Below are 23,058 nucleotides of genomic sequence, written 5' to 3'. Positions count from 1 at the left end.
TTAAGTTCGCTTGCTTGCTTACGATCGTGCAAATCTTTCGGTCGTTTTTTAACCCACTTCCCGTGATCCAATCGAGCTGACATTTTCCACACAGACTCGTTGTGCGTGACAATTAATGTTCGTGGAATTTTTTCCCCAAAATTTTACACTTTTTAGGACAGAGATATTATATTTAATTACCAATTGCTTAATGGTGCAATGCAATCATCTGACCCATAGGTGGCAGCCATCTCAAGCCAGAGGACGAGAGGACTCTAGCCGCCACGCATATAAAGGATATATAGTGAAAAACTTTGTTTTTACGGGTTATACTTGTTTCTGCTCATAAAATGTCCAGATGATGGGCCACTTTTGTTGAGCTATCAGTGGCAGCCAGGTCGCTTCTGAAAAACAAGTTAATACACCTCAGTGGGCTTTGCCTGGGTAGGATGGGGATACTTTAGTATTGTATTTGTACGTGTTTTGGTGATGTGTTTGTTTACCTTTCTTGTACTTTGCACTACTATAATGTTTTGTATTGGTTGTCGTTGTTGCGTTCTTACCCCGTGTCCGTGAAAAGAGCTTTATAGTTCATCGGATTCTTCCTGCAGTATAAATAAATATCATACCGATCAACCCCTTATCAGTGCCCTACCTTATTATGGACCAATTCATATCTTATTGGTCACCCCGTGCCCTTATACATCTCAAAGTTTATCCTACAAAGTGGCATCACAAGGGAGAAACACAAACAAATAGACAACACATTGTTTCATGCCCGCATTGAAACGGCTGTTCGCCGTATGAACCCTGAAAACTCAATTTACCTGTATAAGAATACGGGGTTAAAACCGTATGAGGTTGACAAGTATGAAATACAAATTTTAAATTCTCTAAAGTTACGGACTGTAACGGGACAGGTGGCAACTTCATCCGCGGGCACGGGAGGAGTGGGGGGGGCTAGGGGGGAGTGTTGGGGGCCGGGCTGTGATTGGTTGGCCGCTTGAGGAGGCCGGGCTGTGATTGGTTGGCCGCTTGAGGGGCCGCGTCACGGGGGCGGCTCCCGCTCGACGTGGACGGAAACGGAGGCGTGGAGCGTGGCACCCGCAGAGACACGCGGAGACAGACACAGTGAGACACGGTGAGACAGACAGTGACAGAGACACAGAGAGACAGTGAGACAGACACAGAGACACAGTGAGACACTGTGAGACAGACAGTGACAGAGACACAGAGACAGTGAGACACAGAGACACAGTGAGACAGAGACACAGTGAGACAGAGACACAGAGACACAGTGAGACAGAGACAGTGAGACAGAGACACAGTGAGACAGTGAGACACAGAGAGACAGTGAGACACAGAGACACAGTGAGACAGAGACACAGTGACACAGTGAGACAGTGAGACAGAGACACAGAGAGATACAGAGAGACAGAGACACAGTGAGACAGACACAGTGAGACAGACACAGTGAGACAGAGACACAGTGAGACAGTGAGACAGACACAGTGAGACAGAGACACAGTGAGACAGTGAGACAGACACAGTGAGACAGAGACACAGTGAGACAGAGACACAGAGACACAGTGAGACAGAGACACAGTGAGACAGAGTGAGGAGACACGCTGAGACAGAGGCCCAGGTAAGAGAGTTCTGTCTGTGTCTCTCTGGGGTCAGTGTCTCTCCGGGTCGTCAGGATGATGTCTGTCTGAGGCAGTGTCTGTCCTCCTGGCATTCAGGGTTGATGTCCTACCAGTGTGGTGGTTATCCTGCTGTCTGTCCAACTGCTAGGGCTCATGACTCTCCTCCGTGGCTTGTCAGGGTCCGTGGTCTCTTCACGTCTCTCAGAGTTAGTGTCTCACCCAATGTCCGGGTCTGTGTGGTGTTTGGAACAGAGTCCTCTCTCTCTCTGTCACTCAGGGCCCGTGCCCTGTCCGTCAAGGGGTGGTGATGTCTGGCGTAATGTCTGCGCTCGTTGTCCATCGGTGTCTGTGCCTCGTGTCCATGGGTCATGTTTCGTGTCTTGTCCGCCAAGACGAATGTCCATCGCAATGTCTTGCCAGTGCTCAGTGTCGTCTGCCCCAGTCCTTGTTTCTCTTCCCTGACACACTCTCCACATTTCTACACAGCGCAGCCATCAAAGTAACAGCTTTCCGTGCTTGTGTCTTGATCCCACGGACTCTTCCCACCCCCCCTCTCCCCCAACCGGCGACATCAATTTACCTGTATAAGACTACAGGTAAGCTGCCGGGGCTCGGCTGTCTGCCGAGGGCTGAAACGCAGCAAGCGGACATCGGCCGGTGGCAGTTTGGGGCACAAATATTTGTCCAGGGTCACAAAGTGGCACCGGCGCATTGATTTTCTTTTATGCTCCGTAGTGACGCAAGTGCTGACGCGTCCCTCTGGTCCCCGTGGCTTGCGAGCACAGCGGCTTCATTGTTGAGTTCAGCTGACCGTCATAAACAACACGCCTGCCGTTCCCCGGATTACCCCCGCTGTGGCTTCAACACAGCAGCACCCTTGACTCTGTCGGGCAGAGAGAGAGAGTGGTGAGTGAGCGAGCCGCGATTGGTGAGCCGAGATTGGTTAGTTTGCATGTGGTGAGTTGCGATCGGTGAGCTGAAATCTGGTGAGCTGGAATTGTTCAGGCTGAGATAGGTGAGCTGCGATTGGTGAGCCGAGATTGGTGAGCTGAATTTGGTGAGTTTGCATGTGGTGAGTTGCGATCGGTGAGCTGAAATTTGGTGAACTGGAATTGTTCAGGCTGAGATAGGTGAGCTGCGATTGGTGAGCGGAGATTAGTGAGCTGAATTTGGTGAGTTTGCGTGTGGTGAGTTGCGATCGGTGAGCTGAAATTTGGTGAGCTGGAATTGTTCAGGCTCAGATAGGTGAGCTGCGATTGGTGAGCGGAGATTGGTGAGCTGAATTTGGTGAGTTTGCATGTGGTGAGTTGCGATCGGTGAGCTGAAATTTGGTGAGCTGGAATTGTTCAGGCTCAGATAGGTGAGCTGCGATTGGTGAGCCCGCGACTGGTGGGATAAAATTGGTGAGCTGGACTTTGGGGCCATTCATAAATGACGTCACGCACCTGGGGGGGGGGGTCAGACATTTGTGACGATGTGTGATGAGGGAGGGGGGCTTTGAGAAATGTGACGTCACATCAAAATGCGGAACTTTGAATAAATATAAACACGTTCTACTTAATTAAATAGACTTTTTGGTAAATGTTTTCTGCTACAACATCAGAGTGCAGCGCCACATTAAATACGCACTACAATGACAATAGTTTAAAGCGATTTGAAGCATGTTTTATTTTTGGGGGGGGGGGGGGAGAGCTTTGTGGCGTCATATTTGAGGGGGGGTCTGACTTTTTGTGACGCCGTGTGACGAGGAGGGGGGGGTCCAAAATCGCGTGACGTCATTTATGGACGGCCTCTTTGTGAAGCAGAAGTTGGTGAGTTTAACACGTAGGCTTTCGCGACCAATGTTATTCATAATCAACGTTTTTGGGTTTAGATCGCGTTATTTATAAATGTGTCGTAACCCTCCACCACCCGACACGGCCAATCAGTAAAAATGTGTCACGTTGACAAAGACAAATAGTTCACTGCTTTAGCCCACCGGTGTGTTGAAGCCACAACATTTACAATTTGAGTACGACGTTTCGCTGGTAATTGCAACCAGCATCATCGGGCAATTCGCTCTATATAAGAACGGGAGACAGCAGAGCCTCACCATTCTGGCGAATTGCCCGATGATGCTGGTTGTAATTACCAGCGAAACGTCGTACTCAAATTGTAAATGTTGTGGCTTCAACACACCGGTGGGCTAAAGCAGTGAACTATTTGTCTTTGTCAACGTGACACATTTTTACTGATTGGCCGTGTCGGGTGGTGGAGGGTTACGACACATTTATAAATAACGCGATCTAAACCCAAAAACGTTGATTATGAAGAAATTGGTGAGCTGAGTTTGGTGAGCTGAGTTTGGTGAGTGAGCTGGGGTGGGGCTCACAAGGTGTGGCACGACAAGGATGACACATTGACCCTCAGCGCACAAACCGGATGATGACTTTAATGAGCATGGCTTGACAGACTTCGCTGGCCATTTTATGCCCTCTGCCCCTGCTGAATCATTCTTCTGTTTTGAGTGCCCACTCCATTCCTCGATGTCATGAGTCCATTTACGGCTGTTCCTTCATTCTAAGAAAGCAGGTCAGAGTTCACTTGAGATTGCGAGTCTCACTCTTTTGGGAGACTTGGGTTACAGGGAAATGTGGGCGTACAAAGGGACTTGCGCAACAAAGGAAATTAAATATAAATTCTCATAAATCTCTTCGAGCGCGCGCTAAGTCAAACTAAATCTTCAACTATCGGTAACACAACAACAACGTAAAGCAGATGCAGTTTCCAAAAACTGAAGTGGAAACACAAATCTACAGTGTTGTACGCTCTTTTCCTCTTCCGTCTATCGTGAGTATGCGACGATATTCCAGCAAGTATGAAAAATAAGAATAGGTGTTTACCCTTTCTGGGAACAATACAGATGTTGAGATGTTCAAACACCAAATAGAAAGCCTTTGCAAGGAATCACGTCTGCATTAACCACACACAGTACAAGTGGTGAGCATGCAAACAAAGATGCTCCGATCATATAAACGCGTGAGCCAGACAACAAACCAACGCACACTCCGGTTGAGCTCTCCCCTGATGGTTTCCATTATCGACGTTTCCACTCCTTGATAACGAGCCGAAGTCTCTTAAGAGGTTTTATCCACTCCTTGATTCTGCGTTGCCATGGTGCGTTACTGCCAGGGCTTCTCCTGATGCAATTATATGGCTCAACTACATCAGTGTAGAAGTATCGTTGTTGCTCTTCATCAACACCAGCCGCACAAAGAGGAGCATTGCCTGGGCTTTATATATCTCGCTCAATATGTTGTGGGCCGCTGGTAGACTGGAGTTGATGGCACTTGACTAGAAGCCACATGTCACAGCGAAGAGATGTACTGGATGTGGTGGCCCGGGTGCAGAGACAATTTTCCGGGTCACTGACTTGGCTGGCATGAACCCCTGGTCACATCGCTGGCCGTCTGACCCAGGTGGCACGCGCGTCGCCCATCGTGCAGCCAGACGTCGCCGCCGGAACCCAGGCAGGATGCGCCTGACGGAGACGCCGCTGTTCGACCCGGCACTGCTCACGTCGCTGGACTGGAGCCACAACGACGTGGAGTTCAACCCCACGATCTCGCCGGCCGCCCCCGGGGAGGGCCTCGTGATGAGGCCTCTGTGCACGGCCGACTTCAATAAAGGTACTTTTCAAATTATGTGTTCAACATATTTTCATTTTACCGGGGAAGGCCCCACTGAGCTGTGTAGCTCTTTTGCAAAAGCGACTTGGCCGCAAATGATAACTCAACGAAGTGGCTTATCACGGCCTCTGGACCCTGGTGTGTTGTTGAACCGTCCGCACACTCGACACCTACACTGCTGCGTTACAGAATACGAAGAATGTGGCCAGTGTTGGAGAAAGTAGATAACCTTGCAGCCATTCCTTCACCGCGTGTTTGTCTTGTTGTTATGTGCCGCAGGCTTCATGAAGGTTCTGTCACAGCTGACGCACGTTGGAGAGGTGACGGAAGAGCAGTTCATTGGTATTTCATCTCAGCCTACATACGCTGTTCTCTATTGTTTGTGGCTGTAGTTAGACAAGCAGTGCAGACAGCCATGCAGCTGTTGTCTTTATCAAATTGCATGAAACTCAACTCTTTAAAAACATCAACAACATATGATTTATATCACCCAAAGTGCAGACATCATCATGTCTAGCCTACGCAATGTGACTATAAGATGATGTAAAAACTCGTAGCAATTAACAGGGTCTACACCCTTATCCCTTCTCACCATTTCCCCTCTCGTGGGACATCTTCACCACAAACAGAACTTCTCAAACCAGCTCCCTCCCACTCCGCGGCTGCACCATGCACTCACACCAACAAGGATAACTTGGAATGTTCTATTTTGCTCTGTTTTTTTTACTCAGTCAGCTCGAGCATTGACATGACATTGCAAACAAACCAACACTGAACGTGACTTATGGAGCCGAATCCTATAAACATTCAGCATTAGGCTGAAAACATCATAATACATAGAGGACCGTAGTGCTTGGGCAATTGTTGGTAACACCGGCTCCTCACCACGTGGCTGATGCATTCCAGCTTGCTTATGGTTCCCCAGCGATTTCGAGATATAATTTGCGTGAACGACGACGCTATACGCGCTGTAAACTCAGCTGTAAATATGAATGGTTGCTGTGGGCGTTCACATGACAGGTGGGCAGTGGGACACACGACGGACTTGACCTTTGCAACTCGGATTCTCACTGCGGTGTTGCCGCACCCTCTCTACCCCCCCTCCACCCCCCGGCCACGCTGTTCCTCTACGCAGCGCGGTTTGAAAGCTTGAAGAAGGCGGGCGGCTACTTCATCGTGGTGGTGGAGGACACCAAGCAGGGCACGATAGTGGCCACGGGAACCCTGATGGTGGAACAGAAATTCATCCATTGCTGCGGCACGGTACGCTCAGCTCACCGGGCTGTACCGCACGGGAGGCACGATACAAATGATCGATAACGACGACGTTGATAACAATCATGATGATGACACTTGTTAAAATCTAGAGCTTCATAAGCTTGTGATGTACGCATCGAATCTGTGTGATTTGATTGACCCTTGTTTTGTGTAATGGGTTTGTTTTTATGACCCTTGCAGTCACCGGTTGGCCGCTACATTACTCACAACATATATGAAAATAAAATGCGGTCGAGTCTTGATTCAAATGGGGCGACCCTGAATCACGACATCCTCCCGTCAGAAGCGCACGTGCTCGTGTTTCCACGATCTACAGTCTCAACACATGCAGGGGACATATGCAGAGTTTAAAACTATTAAGAACGTTTGATTTTACCAGGTAAGGCTCACTGAGCTTTTTTTTCCGAAGCGACCTGGCCACACCACACAAAGAGTCCAGTGAAGTGGCTTATCACAGCAAAATGTATTGCAGCCGAATACTCAACACGTTTCTAAACGTGGAAGGGAAAACTGGAGGACCCGGAGAAAAATTCATGCGACCACAGGGAGAACGTGCAAACTCCATATAAACAGGCGTCGGGGTTGGGATCAAGTCCCCGTGACTTTGTGGGCTTGATCTCACCACCGCAGCACCCTTATCTCTGTATATAATAATACTTGAATACAAGAATACGATTTGGATTCATATTGCAACCGTCCAATAGCAACCGCAAATTTCAAGATGCTATACACAGCGGGGATAGTTTTTTTGAGAGATCGAGGTGGCCATGGGCAGAGGTGGCGAGGAAGGCCTTGAGGCTGGAGTCACCAGCACGGAATGCTGTGAGAAGGGATGTTATCTCCCTCGCCTGGTATGCAGGACGTCGTAGGTTCGATCCCGACCCTGACCCCTGGATATTTGGAGTTTGCGTATTCTCTCCGTGGTCACGTGGATTTTTCTTCGGGTCCACTGTTTTTTTTCTTTCACATTTAGAAACGTGCGTTTAGATTATTAAGTTATAATTTTCCACATGATAAGCCACTTCGTTGAGCTATCATATGTGGCCAGGTTGCCTTTAAAAAAAAGAGATAATAGCTCAGCAGGCTTTACCTGGTAAAATAGAATATCTTTTGTTTGGACTTTGAGGGGCAGCAGAGGAGGTATGATCGACTTCCCGTTGAGCGTATATTGATCGGGGTTGTGTATGCAGGCAGGCAGGTGTCTGTTGAACACTGTCCATTTGTATTGTCCTTCCCCCTCACCTCCGATTGGCACGGTTGGTGTGTGAGAAATAAGTTGGGCATACACACGAGCACACTGAGCTATGAGATGAGATGCATTCACCAGCAGAGGGCACTACAAGTCCGCTGTTACGAGACGTGTGTCAGGTCCCACACGACTGCTTCAGGATCACAGCCACTCATTACTAGAGTAATACCCCGGTTTATGTCTCCACCTACTTACTGCCGATCGCTTTGATTTACATCGTTTCGATATCCGTCATCGCACATTTCAGGAATGCATCCCAGACGTAAATCGGGGTATTTTGGTAATGCCCCATTGAGTCTCGAGGTTATTTTTCAGGAAGGTCCTGCCAAGTTTTTGCGGTATGTATGTATGTACGTATTCTACGTACGTAGCCAACAAACTAAATACAAAAAGCAGTTCTAAAGAAGTTAGTATTTTCAATCTACATGGTTTAAAAGTGAACAGCTCCAGTGGCTTCCTAATATCAAAAGGAAGAGTGTTCCAGACGGCCGCAGAAGCGCTTCTGAAAGCACGTGATGCGGTGGCCATCTTTGTTCAATGGCTATCCAAAAGCCGTTGCGAGGATGACCGGAGTTCGCGTGATGATTTATGTTTATTGACGATGTTGCTGTGTGCAATTCCAGTTGAGTCATTTGCAGGTAACTTCTCAACCAGTGGGATGTTTGGCCAATGCCGGTACATTGTTGTAGTGGGTTTGTTTAACTGTGGGAGGAAACCCATGCAGAACAGGAGGGTAGAACGTACAAACCCCACACAGAATGTCAGGAATGGAACCCAGACCCTTCTGGCTGCGAGGCACAAGTGTTACCACCGCTCCGCCCGGCCACCCTCTTAAGTTCGGTGTACAGTGTTGGCTGCGCAGGGAGTGGTATAATTCATTTCAGCAGGGGCTGTGTCCTCTCACCGAGCACACCACATCCGGTACACAGCTCGCTACTCAAATGCCACCTGCTTCACCTACTCCAATCCACCAGCGACCCGGAAAATATATTCAGTGAGAAATAAATCCCTGAGTGTCGGCAAATGTACCGCGATTCAAAGAGTAATTTACCCTTGTCTTGTGTGGCTTGGACGTGTGTGTGTGTGGGGGGTGTCACTGGCAGAGAGGGTGAGGAGCGGTAGTGTGTGGGGAGCGGTGGTGTAGCGGTTAGCGCGTTGCGCTACGAACCCGGCGACACGAGTTCAATTCCTGCTCATGGCCAACACCAGTGACGATTATCTGAACTGTTCTGCTCCATCCCCTAGGTCTACTCAGCCTCAAACGTTGTGTAAACATCATTACTGGGGAGACCAAGCCGGTCGAGCGTGGTGCTGGCCACCGACCCTCTCGTGTGCCGTTCCGGCCTTCATAGGTGCTCGCTAACAGCACTTGCCACAACAGTCTGTTAAGGCTATCCGGGGGGGATCTTTGTCTTTGTTTTTGTCACTGGCAGAGAGGGCGGATGGAGGATGTGGTCGTGACCGATGAGTGTCGAGGAAAACAGCTGGGCAAACTGTGAGTTCCCCTACCGATCGAGATACGGCGCATCGCACCACACCACCGCGGTCTCTCTTCATTTAGCAACAGAAGCAACTGTTACACTATTCCTTATCTGATCATCAGCATTATCATCGCAGGTCATGGCCTAGTGGTAGTGCATTCGGCAGTGGTTGCAGAGGTTCCTGGTTTGAATCCGGTGGCCGCCCTGGTTGTTACCGCGGTCGGAATCGTCGACGCGGTCGGAATCGTCGACGCCGTCTGCTTTACTGTGGACGTTAAAGATCCCGTGACGTCATTCGCAACAGTCGGCCCTTGTGTGCCGGTGTCGGGGGAATTCGAAAACTAAACCACACATTCCGAAATCGGGATTCTACACTCGGACGGCACCAACCGCCGCCCCCCTACTGGCAGCCTGATGCCCCAGGTCACTCTTAGAAACGAGATTCTCTTTTGAGTTCTCAACTGGTTAAACAAGTAAAACAGAACTCTCCATTTCTGAATGAAGATCTCCCCGTGACGTCGACACCACTCGTGTTCCCACGCTGCCACGTTCCGTCTCGCTGCTGCGTTAGTTGATCTTATTGCGCCGTCTCGGTGGCGGCCGCACCCTTTTCGGTGGCGCTGTTCACCGACAGTCTCTTCTATCAGCCACCACCCCTCTTCTCGTGATGTGCCCTGAGCAAATCACACTTCACTTTCCTTGATGACGAAGCTGCTACATGTGTTCTCGCAGGGGGGAGGGGGGCGGTTCGTGGCACGTGCCTCCCCAATGATCCGATCGAAATCCCTAATTTGGATCGGATCATTGGGGTTTATTAGTAATAAATCGGCATTTTGCGACCCCCACTGCCACTGTGTAGCATATTATTACGTGCCGGGGACTCTATGAGATGATAGGACAATAGTCTGAGTCCATAATTGGCAATAAGTAACGGCAAAGCAGTTATAAGTGACTCAGAATTGTGCGCAGTTGCGTATACAGTACACGACTTCCCTGAAGGCACACACGGTTTGAATTCGACTCTCGATCGATGGCTGCGCCATCGCTACACACGTTTCCAATAAAAAGCAAGGGACAAGTCCTTACTTACTAACAACTCCTCTATAATTTTTCATTGCTGGAGGGGTTGCCCCCCCACCTGACAATCCTGGCTCCGCCTTTGGTAACAGGACTAAGTTTCCGGCCTGCACTATTTTTCTGTTGTGATGGGCTGTTCTCATCATTCACTGATTGGATTAATAATCCTGTACCAAGCGAGACAAACAAAAATGAGAAAAAAAACCAGACAGTCAAGGTCAAATTCAAACATCACTGATTCTCGATTCGGATTGCACCCCTGAACATTGAAATTGGTGGAATCGCCACAGGGTGTGGGGGGGGTGTTGTTGGTCATTAGCGGTGTCGTTGCGAAACAGCCGTGCGTCCTTGCTATGCGGTGCCCTCACGGGGCTGACCACCGGGCATCGCCCGTCTTGCGCCGTCTCCTCGCAGGCTGCTGGTCACGTTGAAGCTGCTGAGCAAGAGCCTGGGCTGCTACAAGATCACGCTGGAGTGTCTCCCCAAGAACGTGGCCTTCTACGAGAAGTTTGACTACAAGACGTCGCCGGAGAGCTACATGCAGTGCCGCTTTCTACCGTGACGCCTTCCCCCTCCGAGTACACGGCACGGGACAGAATGGCAATGCTGACGTCCGCTGACCTCTCGTGAGTCAGCCCTACCACCTAGCCCTTCCCAAGTCCTACCACTTGACCCCTACCACCCAACTCCTACCACCCAACTCCTACCACCCAACTCCTACCACTTAACCCCTACCACTTAACCCCTACCACCCAACTCCTACCACCCAACTCCTACCACCCAACTCCTACCACCCAACTCCTACCACCCAACTCCTACCACCCAACCCCTACCACCCAACTCCTACCACCCAACTCCTACCACTTAACCCCTACCACTTAACCCCTACCACCCAACTCCTACCACCCAAGTCCTACCACCCAACTCCTACCACCCAACTCCTACCACCCAACCCCTACCACCCAACTCCTACCACCCAACTCCTACCACCCAACCCCTACCACCCAACTCCTACTACCCAACCCCTACCACCCAACTCCTACCACCCAACTCCTACCACCCAACTCCTACCACCCAAGTCCTACCACCCAACTCCTACCACTTAACCCCTACCACCCAACTCCTACCACCCAACTCCTACCACCCAACCCCTACCACCCAACTCCTACCACCCAACTCCTACCACTTAACCCCTACCGCTTAACCCCTACCACCCAACTCCTACCACCCAAGTCCTACCACCCAACTCCTACCACCCAACTCCTACCACCCAACCCCTACCACCCAACTCCTACCACCCAACTCCTACCACCCAACCCCTACCACCCAACTCCTACCACCCAACCCCTACCACCCAACTCCTACCACCCAACTCCTACCACTTAACCCCTACCACCCAACTCCTACCACCCAACTCCTACCACCCAACTCCTACCACCCAAGTCCTACCACCCAACTCCTACCACCCAACTCCTACCACCCAACCCCTACCACCCAACTCCTACCACCCAACTCCTACCACCCAACCCCTACCACCCAACTCCTACCACCCAACCCCTACCACCCAACTCCTACCACCCAACTCCTACCACTTAACCCCTACCACCCAACTCCTACCACCCAAGTCCTACCACCCAACTCCTACCACTTAACCCCTACCACCCAACTCCTACCATCCAACTCCTACCACCCAACCCCTACCACTTAACCCCTACCACCCAACTCCTACCACCCAACTCCTACCACCCAAGTCCTACCACCCAACTCCTACCACTTAACCCCTACCACCCAACTCCTACCACCCAACTCCTACCACCCAACCCCTACCACCCAACCCCTACCACCCAACCCCTACCACCCAAACCCTACCACCCAACCCCTACCACCCAACTCCTACCACCAAGCCCAGCGAGGATGTTGGCATAACGAACGGGTGAGCACCTCGAGCCCCTCATAATCAATGTATTGTCCCTTTATAGTCTAAATAACAAGGTGAATCTACAGCAGGGTTGCGAGGTTTATCTTCTGTCTGTCGTTTATTTGTTACGGAGATGCTGCACACTATGTTTATTCATTACGGACATTAGGGTGTTAATATCTCGGCTGCGGTGTTGACGGTGACCAAAACCTCCGTATACAACTACATCCTGTGCTGTTGGTTTCACCAGTTGGGAATTCATGAGCAAGCGCGACGGCAAGGTCTGTGTGGAATGCCAAAGGGGAAAAAAGAAACGAATTCGAACGAAGGGATTGGGATGATAATTCGGCCGTGTTGACCACACGACACGTGGCTATTTCAGCAGCAGCGAATAAGGTTTGTCAAGTAAACCTGGCACAAGTTTTGCACGAATTGACTTTCCACGACTCGTGGCTCCCCAAGACCCACGGTAATGTCTTGATAATGCGTGACACAAGGCTCATGGATTCGAAATCAGATGAATCTCCGTGAGTGTGCGTAAAAAAAAAACGATTGGGTGCTTGTACCTCTCTGAAGAGTTGGGTTTTCCATGTCCCACCACCGAGCGCTGAGCGCTGCGGCGGTGGCCGCGTGGGAACGCGTTTCCCCCCCCCCCCCCCCCCCGTTTGTTGATGTCATCTCTATCGAAGGCGTCAATGGTGCAATCACTTCGAGAAACCCATTATCCTTGGATAATGACGCGGCTGAGCCGGTGGTTATATTCAAGACGGGGAACAACATTCGCGTCGTTGACGTCGTCGCTGCCTTGCGAGCGCTTCCCGCCCGCCTGCTCCCGACCGTCCCGAGCGAGAAGCTTCCGCTGGACGACGCTGCGCGAGTTCTCATCGGGCGACGCTGCGAACGCCGCAGGACGATCGCGCTGCCTTGGGGAACATCGGTGGCGGCCGTGAACGGACGCCGGGAGAGCGATGACCGGGTACACCCTGAGCCACTCGCAGGGATTTTGGCGACTTTAGAAAATGCGCGTTCGGGCATTGTTGTCGTTTGAAACTAGCATTCGGAGTCTCATTTAAGGTGGGGGGCATTTGGAAGCTGGGCAACTCTGCTTGCTGTACACGTACAGCAGTTTTGTCAGTCCGCTGCTAAATAAGCACCTTCCAACGCCACACGGATCATGGGCGGGGTGGTATTTGACGGTACTTCACGCTGGTCAGTGCGGGTTGAAGTGTGGCGAGCTAAGTGCTGGTTCTGCTGTGCCGGGTGATTTTGATGTGGGTGCGGGGCGGTTGGAAGCTGCGTATGGGAGCGTTCGCTGTACGGACGCATGGTGATATTTATTTCTCTCTATTTTTATGGCCGGCTATGCACGTGCGGTGGAAGTTTTACGAATTATGGCCGTTTGCCGTGAAATCTTCCGTGGTGGGATATTGGGTTTATTTTTAATAAAAACAGAGCCTGCGTGCGAGCCTGTCGTTTCAGTATCTATCACTACCGTGTGGCTGCCCCTGTAGAGGGGGGCGGGGGGGTGACTGCACGGCCGTCCAGAGAGGGATGGGGGGGTTGGGGGGGGGGCAACTTTCCCCAGTACTCAACATCGGGTCCCGGGACTATTTTCGTCACGAATTGAGGCTGGGACCGTTTTCTCTCGTGGCATTCAGCAAGGAAGCCTTCCCGCCCCGGGCCTTGAGGAACCATCCGCATAGCCCCATGTATAAGATATCGCACACGTTACTAAATATGTTTTATGGATATCCACACAGCGTATGTATTTACGATTTAATGGACAAATATCTCAATAGAGATTATACAGCAATCATTGCCCCCCCCCCTCCCCCCTACTAGCTGACTTTGGATCATCCAGTATAGCAAACCAATAGATGATCAGCGAAACGACACGCACCTCACACACCAACACATACAAAGACAAAGATCCCCCGTGTAGCCTTAACAGACTGTTGGGGCAAGTTTCTGCGAGCAAGCATTTATGCAGGCCGGCATGGCACACGAGGGGGTTGGGTGGCCAACACCACGCCCGACCGCCTTTATCTCCCCATACTCTTATATAAGCGCACAACTTTATCTGTGATGAACGCTGCACTTTCCGTCGTTTTCATGCAGGGGGTGCTGCAAACCTACGCGTCCCCTGCATGAACGACGGAGGCGCAGGGACAGACGTTCGATTACGTTGGAATCGATCTGCAGATGGCGGTCTTCTCGCACGACCAGCAGCTCTGTCGCCTTATCTCTATCCTGCATTCCCAAATGGGTGAAAGTCCGCATCGAACCGAGCCCCCAGCAAGTCCATCTACTTAACGACGAGAGAAAATTCACACGAAACGTCCTGTTCCATTAAACCTTCCAGATGTAAAATGATATCAGCTTTTAATGAAGAAATACAATTATCTAATTCAAAACATAATACAATTCAAAGATGTTTCATTTTAAAACTTCTAAACGGAGCATCGGGTGCTTGCGTTGTTCGTGTGAATTTTTTTTCGTGACTTTCCTGGCCGAAGGCCTTAGTTGCTAATGTTTACACACCGCACCAGGTACTCATTTGAGGCCGAGTCGACCAAGGGGAGGCCCAGGACTGGTACAGATAATCATCACTGGTGTTGGCCACGACCGGGAATCGAACTCGGGTTGTCGGGTTTGTAGCGCAGCGCGTTAACCACTACACTACCGCTTCCCACACAAACACACACACTATAGACACACACACACACACGCTGACATACCAAGACAGAGACACAGACACACAAACCCGGGTGGACAGCTGCCGCTCTTCACCACGCGACTTTACATCCCATCGCTTTATTCACAACAAGAATGTAAAGATGAAAGTGTTTACAGACTTTTTACGTAAGAAAACAAACAAAAATGAGCATCATGAATTCCTCTCATTGTGCACTTAAAATAAACCTGCTTGCCATCCTTATTTTCATCGTCGTCGTCATCATCATCATTATTTTCACTTGAATGGACAAAACGATGCGCGGCAGATAATCCTGGCTATGAGGTATTGAAGGTGACGGCTGGCATGGGTGAACGTCACACGATATAAACAGCACCTGCCCACGTCTCATGAACGCACAAAAAACGAACATAAACAAACCGCTTATAAAAATATAAAAAAAACTCAATTCCAGGATTCGATGTGGAAACAAGAACACGGAACAGCTTTTGTAAATCTTAACAACACCGTCGTACCCAACGCCACGTGGCTTTGTCTTAGTTCCAATGATCGCGAGAACATCACAGTGACACCCACCACACCCTCCCATAAGTGCTTTGCGGTGGTGGGCAGGGCTGGCGGTGCCCACGTGTTGGTTGGATGACGTCTTCCCATCGTCACGGTGCCACGCGCCAGGCGCCCGATCCGTGACGTCGATGGCTCGTCACAAAGGCGAACAAATGAGGAGCCCACGTGGTCAGCGTCGTCGACACAAAGCTTTGCTCGTTAAACGACACGGCCACGGAGAGGGGACGCCGAGCAGGGATGGCGCGGAGCGATCGAGCGGTGGGGCGGTTTCCTTGGCGCGACACGTGGCACCGTGGGGGTGGCACCGTGGGGGTGGCACCGTAGGGGTGGCACCGTGGGGGTGGCACCGTGGGGGTGGCACCGTGGGGGTGGCACCGTGGGGGTGGCACCGTGGGGGTGGCACCCTGGGGGTGGCACCCTGGGGGTGGCACCCTGGGGGTGGCACCCTGGGGGTGGCACCCTGGGGGTGGCACCCTGGGGGTGGCACCCTGGGGGTGGCGGTGGGGTGACCTCAGGAAGCTCCCTCCCCCGCTCTCACGCTGTCAGATTCCCACGGGCGTGGCGGTCACGCTCCGGATTAGCTTGGCTAAAATGATGATGGCGAAATAATTACAAAACACCTTAGCGAATAATTGTAAGTAAAAAAAAATATATACATGTTAATTTTAATGCTAACAATATTTTTTACATCTTATTCAAAACAGCGGCTGCTACGGTTGATTAGTCTCAGTCACACTGAGAAGATGGGTTGCGCCGTGAGTGAAACGCATAAATGCTGGGTGTATATTTATATATTATTTAAACTCAATTAGATTGAGCCTGCTTAGAGCATTCCCGCAAAGGTGCAGCCTCCGCGGAGCTGGGCACACGCACGCCACTCCGGGGACACGCAGGACGGATTCTCGATTCGGCGCGGACGCAAATCATTGCGCTCGTTTAAATCCAGTTCGCCGAGCCGACCGAGATTACATCTTTAGCAAGGGAGGCCTGTGGCTGCCGAACTAACTCACTTTATCAATAATTTATCCGAGGGCAATCTTGCCAGGTGACAGACACCGACTCGCACGAAGATACATCACCGGGTTCTTTAACGTCCGCGCTCACTGCAGACGGCGCACGGCATCGGTAGCTCGATGCGGAAGTTTACCGGCGGTGCCGCTGATCGTTGGCCGGCGGCACGCGGGATGACCACCACGAGGCACCCCGGGGGGGGGGGGGGGGCGAGGAGGAGGAGGGGGGGGTTACTGCCCTCCCCCCCCACCAGTGCAGCGATTCTCGCGGCCCGGAGCGTGGCGCATGAGCCGCTTAAAGTGCTAGGGGAGGCCACGGGGCCCGGGGGGAAGTGCACGGCACCAACGTGAGTGGGCAGCGTGGCGCTGGGCGACGTGGCCGCACGTGCAGGAGGTGGTGGCTATGGCTCGGAGGCTGCGGGGGTGGTTGCCAACGAGTGGGGAGCGGTCGCTTAGCGGTGAGCGCGCTGCGTTATGCACCCGGCGACCCGAGTTCGATTCCCGCTCGTGGTCAACACCAGTGATGATTTTCTGAACCGGTCCTGGGCTTCCCCTAGGTTGACTCAGTCTCAAATGAGAACCTGGTGCAGTGTGTAAATATCGTGACTCAGCCGGGCGTGGTACTGGCCACCCACCCGCGTCGGCCTTAATAAGTGCTACTCGCTAACAGCGGCCGCCTTTGTCTCCCTTAGTAGCGATGCTTACACCACTGTACTAGGTACTCATTTGAGGCTTAATCGACCTAGGGGAGGCCTATAGCGAGTTTAAATAACCTTCACTGGTGTTGGCAGCCTTGAGCGGGAATCGAACTTTGGTCGCCGGGTTCCGAGCGCAGCGCGTTAACCGCTACACCACCGCTCCCCACACACAACAACACAACAACAACAACCGCCATTCGCCACTAAGTGGCGGTGATGTCACCACACACACACACAGACGCACTGACACACACACACAGACGCACTGACACACAAATAAGCAGCCACGTACCCGAACGCGCAAATGCGCACACACAGCAACATACGAGCACACTTCACGCGTGCACTCGTAACCAATAAGCCGCTGCGATAACCCGACGTCGAAGGGGGCGCATCCAAAAGGTGGAATATTTTCTGCCAAATTTACTCAAGGAAAGACTCTCACCTCGGGCCAAGCGCCAGCAGCCGGAGAGCAGCGTCCCCGCGTTCACACGAGCCGGGAGGCAACTTTAGATTCCACATTTTAAACGCGAGTTCCCTCTACGCGGCACCGGCGAGGGTTTTGGGCAACGAGAAACGGCTACGGACGATGGAGCGCAGGAGGCCAGGCGCGTCGATGGCATCCGCTGCCTTGCCGCCCCATGAGGGGGAAATGCAGACCTCCCCCGCAGGTCGCACGGCCAAAAGCAGCACGACCTCCCGACCTCGACTCGACCTCCCGACTCGATGCCCAAACTCGAGCTCGCTGGGCTGTAGCGTCAGACGTGACCTCCAAACGTGACCTCCGCACGTAACCCTCACAGGGGCAGCTCGTAGTTGACCTCACGAGGTCAGTTCAAGCGCGACCTGACCTGGTGAGGTGAAACTCGGCTTCAAATTATGCAGAGAGATTCCCCCCACCGACTGCTCTCTCGGCGTGGAGCTGGCCTGGCGAGCGTTGGGTTTACGAAGCCTTCCCCGAGGGGATTCCAGTTGCTGGAAACGTAAAAACAAAACAGTTTCCTGAAACGTTGCAATATGACGCTTGGACTTGAGCAACAAACGAAATGATGGACGCCTCGCGGGCCGGGTGACGCCGCCGCACCCGCCCGCACGGGCGAGCCGGCGAGGAGGTACATTCCGTGCACTGTGGCGTTACAGTGCAAGCTCGACACATTCAGAAAGAGAACGTGGAACGCTCAGGCAGTGACGATACAAAAAAAGCGGAGAGAGATTCCTGGCGTGGATTTGTCGAGCGCCCTCCCGTAGAGCCGCCCTTCCTCCCCCGGTCACCGCCACCGCTCGATGCAGCAGCGGTCGGCTTACTTGAGGTATGAAGTTGAGCGAAGTTACGTTCCCCCGACGCGCACTGCCCCCCTTCCCGCTGCGGCTCGTCACCCCCCTGCCCCCCCTCCCCCCCGCGGCGTCGCTCGCCGTGCCGCTTAACGCGTCACATTATAACGCGAACGATCGTAGTTTAGTCGACGCGCCCGGCCGCTCTCAGTTCTCCTTCCTCTCGGCCGCCGGCTGCGGCAGCGGCGGCAGCGGCGCGGCGTGGACGCCGTTCCCGTAGACGTGGAACGGCAGAGTCGAAAAGAAGCCCTCGGGCGTCGAGAAGACGCCGGCGCCGCCAGGCAGCTGCGCCAGCCCCGCGGCGGCGCCCGGCGCCGAGAAGGAGGCGGGCGACGCGCCCAGCCTCTGCACGTGGTGGTAGAGCATCTCCATCGAAGTCTTGGGGTCCAGGCCGAAACCCGCCGCCAGATTCGCTGGGAGGAGTCCGCCCTGAGCCGTGAAGCTCGGGTCGGCCGGCGCGTAGCGGATGGTGCCCGTGGTGTAGATGCGCGGCGGGTGGTGCGGGTGGTGGTGGGGGTGGTGCGGGTGGTGGTGGGGGTGGTGCGGGTGGTGGTGGGGGTGGTGGTGGTGCGCCGCCGAGGGTCCGGCCACGCCGTGAGCCAGCGGCAGCACCAAGTTGCCATGCTGCTGCAGCCGCTGCAGCATCTCCACCTCGCCGGCGCTGTAGACGAACGAGGCGAGGCCCGGGACGGCGCGCGTGCCGGGCTTCGCCGCTCCGGCGGTGCCTCCGCCGCCACCGCCGCCGTTCGCGTCCCGCGGCGAAGACAGCGCCGGCTCTGACTGCACGGGCGTGAGGCTGCGGGTGGAGCCGGCGCCGGGGGAGACGGGGAAGGGCGAGTCCGCCTTGTCGCCGGCCCCCGCGCCACGCGCCGTCATGCTGAAGGGCGACTCGTTGCGCGAGATCTCGCGGTTGGGAGGGAAGTGCCAGATGCTGCTGTCGTTGTCGAAGTTGAGTGGCTCCGAGCTCTCCGTCTTGATGGCCTTGCACGCCGGCGCATCCTCGGGGGGGCGAGTCCTCCCCGGGGCCGCCCGCCGCGCCCCGCGGTCGCGCCGGCGGCCAGGCCGGCACCGGCCAGACGACGCCGTCGACCTCGCGTCGCCGTCCGAGTCCCTTTCGCCGTCGTCGTCGCCGTCGTCGTCGTCGGCCTCGACGGGCCTCCGGCTCGGGACGCGCGCCGGGCCCCGCGTGTCGCAGCCGGCCTCGACCTTGACGCTGGGGAGCGGCGCGGGGACGGGCGGCGGAGCGGCCAAGGCCGCGGGCGCCGACTCTGGCTCCGAGTCCCCCGCCTCCTCCTCGCTCGAGTCGCCGGGGAGGGAGCCGCGGGCGGCACGGCCGCTCGCGGGCGCCACGGGCCGCCCCCCGCCGGCGGCCTCCCCGGTGACGCGATCGCGGCCGTTGTGCCGTGCCGGGGCGCACGTCGGCCGCCCGTCCTTGCCCTGCGCCGGCACCGCCGCCACGTGGCTCCTCCTCCTGGTGCCGCCGCCGCCAGGGCTCGCGTGGTTCTTGTCGGCGTGGAGGTTCGCGCGCATCTCAGCCTCGTCCTGGAGCCTCTCACCAGCAATAACGACCCCTGGATCGGTGGTACAGCACAAAAAAGATCTGCTAATGAGACAGTGAATGTCGAAACCAGTTCAGAATTTGTTGAAGCAAGGCCATGCGGCTGATGGAATCCGAAAAAAAGAATTTTTTTTTTTATTATGGGGAGGCGAATCGCACTGTACATGGCGAACCGTGCTAATCGGAACACAAAAAGTATATATATTCCAATAGCTTCGTCGTTAAGGCGACCGATAGCAATAATTGCAGGAAGACCTTGATAATAATCATACTAATAACGAAGTCTGCAATGTCGGGGGCTCAGGATAGATAGAGTTACGTGCAAAGCAAAAGTCATGCCCAACAACAACAGCAGAGCTCACTCGGCGAACGGAGACAATCCACAGGACGTGCGCAATCGTGAATCTCGGCACGGGGGGGAGAGGGCTCGGGGAGGCCGATAGCTGACCTGGAGCGGCGCGGGGCGACGACCCCGTGACCCCATCGGCCTCGCCTCGCCGCGGCAGCTGCTGCAGGTCCATGGGGCAGTCGCCGCGCTCGTGGTTACTGCAAGGACACGCGAGGTCACGGGGTGACGGGGTCACGCGCTGACCGGCACATCACAGGTGCTCACTAACTCACACCACACACAGGGTCACGTGGTGACCAGAACACCACACAGGTGCTTAGAAACACCACACACAGGGTCACGGGGTCATGGGGTGACGGGGTCACGTGCTGACCGGCACATCACAGGTGCTCACTAACTCACACCACACACAGGGTCACGTGGTGACCAGAACACCACACAGGTGCTTAGAAACACCACACACAGGGTCACGGGGTCATGGGGTGACGGGGTCACGTGCTGATAGCACACAGGTGCTCACTATGTATGCTAATCGGAGGTTTTCAACCTACATTTGAAAGTGCATAGCTCCAGTGGCTTCCTTACGTCAGAAGGAAGAACGTTCCAGATGGCTGTAGAAGCGCATCTGAAGGTGCGCGATGCAAAGACCATCTTTGTTCTAAGGTTAGCCAACAGTTGCCGCTGCGAGGTTCACTGGAGTTTGCGTGACGAGATCAGCAAGGTACTGTGGTTCATTTGTGCCAAGCACTGTGCGTACAATTAGTGCGATCTCATAACAATGTATTCGTTCAGCAACCGGAAGCCAATGCAGCTCAGCGAGCACCGGACGGACACGGTCAGATCTTGCAGTGCGCGTCACGACGTGTGCCAAAGAATGTTGTACACGCTGCAGCTGGCTAAAGTTTTTAGCAGACGTCCCAAAGGGCAGTGAGTTGCGATAATCGAGCCTTGTCGTTACTACGCTACACGCCACCGTATTGGCTATGTCAAGACTCAATAATGGTCGAATATGGTGCCGGGGCTCTTTACATGAGTAGAAAACTGAATCCTTGAGAGTCCGCGACCGCTACACCCGATCCTCCCACGAATTATTTCAACCTGGATTTAATAGTGGCTTCTATTATGGGAAGGAAGAGCATTCCAGACGGCCGCAGAAGCACATCTGAAAGCGTGGGGTGCAGTGTAACACGATGCACGGGATCACGTGCTAACCGGCACACCACACAGGTGCTCACTAACACCACACAAAGAGCCACGGACTGACAAGGAAAGCACACACGTGCTTACTAGGCATGTATGACCAATTTGATGGATGTGAAAATTCCCAAAACACGAAGAGATGTTTTGTTTGGACTGACCTGGAAGCATCGCGTCAGCCAGACGACAATGCAAACAATTAAATGAAAAACACCAAAACCTCATTAAACGCACGGAATTGTCCTGAAAAAAAAAAATCAAAACTAAAAACTTGCAACGCTCATCCCGCCAACGGCTTACCGAAGCAACACACGAGCGCTCACCGACGTGACACACTCGGCTCAACGTGCTGACTGAGCGAACTCCACCGCTCGGGTGCCGTTCACCACGCCGCGATTCACCGATTCACCGATGCACCACGCCTCCCCCTGCCGCCGCGTGGGGGCCGCACCTGAGCAGGTAGTTGACCCAGACGATGTTCTTGTCGCCGCCGGCGTTCTTGACGTTGATGGAGACGGTGGCCAGCGACTGGATCCACACGTAGCCGCCGCGCCGCTGCATCCAGCGGTAGTACTGCGTCACGCACTGGCCCTTGTTGATAACTGCGGCCGGAGTGTCACAGCGAGGATCGCGATGTCACCGCAAGCGCCGCGGTGACGTCACGCACACCATGGCAGTGCCACAACGTTGTCACACACCATGGGATAGTCACATACCGTGGCATTGTCACACTGAGGTGTCACACATACCCTGGTGGCGTTACACTGCTTCCGCACACGCAGCGTCGTCTCACCGCATCGTCACATCGTGCCACACGGAAGCATCATACCACTGCAGTGTCACACAGATCAGCAACGTCATACACCGTGGCGGTGGCACGCACCCAGGCGTTAGCCCACACACCGAGGCGTCACACCCAACGTGGAGGCATCACACACGCAGCGGTGACGTTCCAACCTCCACATGATCACACACAGAGGCGTCACACACACCGGGGTATAACACACTGAGGCATCGTCACACAGAGTAGCGACGTCACACACCAAAGCGTCGTCACACACTGAGGTGTCATCACACCACGGCGGGGGCGGCATCACACACCATGGCATCCTCACACACCACGGTGTCATCACAGACCGCAGCGTCATCACACACCGAGACATCGTCACACCGCGCCATGACACACTGAGACATCATCACACCCCGAGACGTCATACCGAGCCATCACACACTAAGACATCACACTGCGCCATCACATGCCGATACATCTTCACACCGTGCCATCACACCCCGAGGCGTCGTCACATATCACAGCGGTGTCACACAGATCAGGGACGTCACAAACTGCTTCCTCCT

The 23,058-nt window shown here is 53.7% G+C and overlaps 2 protein-coding genes across 11 annotated transcripts in view; one reads left to right on the top strand and one right to left on the bottom strand.

Annotated features, from left to right (window-relative positions):
* The first annotated feature begins 991 nt into the window (after positions 1 to 991).
* GNPNAT1 (glucosamine-phosphate N-acetyltransferase 1) lies at positions 992 to 13,761 on the top strand. Of its 6 annotated transcripts, XR_009755046.1 has the most exons (8): positions 1,054 to 1,624; positions 2,361 to 2,531; positions 5,084 to 5,293; positions 5,573 to 5,635; positions 6,429 to 6,556; positions 9,254 to 9,315; positions 10,793 to 11,004; positions 12,986 to 13,761. XR_009755046.1 is itself a non-coding variant. In XM_061550157.1 (7 exons), the coding sequence occupies exons 3-7, from the start codon at positions 5,140 to 5,142 to the stop codon at positions 10,938 to 10,940; spliced, it is 555 nt and encodes a 184-aa protein (XP_061406141.1). In that variant the 5' UTR covers positions 992 to 1,120; positions 2,361 to 2,531; positions 5,084 to 5,139; the 3' UTR covers positions 10,941 to 13,761. The 6 variants fall into 6 exon arrangements, 5 of the variants coding, with proteins under 5 accessions (XP_061406141.1, XP_061406145.1, XP_061406143.1 ...); XM_061550157.1 differs by having other exon boundaries at positions 992 to 1,120; positions 10,793 to 13,761; XM_061550159.1 differs by having other exon boundaries at positions 2,411 to 2,531; positions 10,793 to 13,761.
* A 373-nt stretch (positions 13,762 to 14,134) lies between these two features.
* Positions 14,135 to 23,058, bottom strand: part of LOC133341460 (neuronal PAS domain-containing protein 3-like) — a 67,408-nt gene continuing 58,484 nt past the window's right edge. For all 5 annotated transcript variants that reach the window (XM_061550114.1, XM_061550111.1, XM_061550112.1 and 2 more), the window contains 3 exons: positions 22,154 to 22,304; positions 20,605 to 20,702; positions 14,135 to 20,169 (listed from right to left, as the gene is read on the bottom strand). In XM_061550114.1, coding sequence (XP_061406098.1) covers positions 18,746 to 20,169; positions 20,605 to 20,702; positions 22,154 to 22,304 — 1,673 coding nt within the window. In that variant the 3' untranslated portion in view covers positions 14,135 to 18,745. The remainder of the gene's footprint in view (positions 20,170 to 20,604; positions 20,703 to 22,153; positions 22,305 to 23,058) is intronic.

This window comes from Lethenteron reissneri, chromosome 11 (assembly GCF_015708825.2).
Source record: "Lethenteron reissneri isolate LAM-NWPU_2019-01 chromosome 11, ASM1570882v1, whole genome shotgun sequence".
NCBI classification, from domain to species: Eukaryota; Metazoa; Chordata; class Hyperoartia; order Petromyzontiformes; family Petromyzontidae; genus Lethenteron; species Lethenteron reissneri.
Note: the sequence above shows the minus strand (reverse complement) of the source record. Positions and strands in the feature narration are given on the sequence as shown.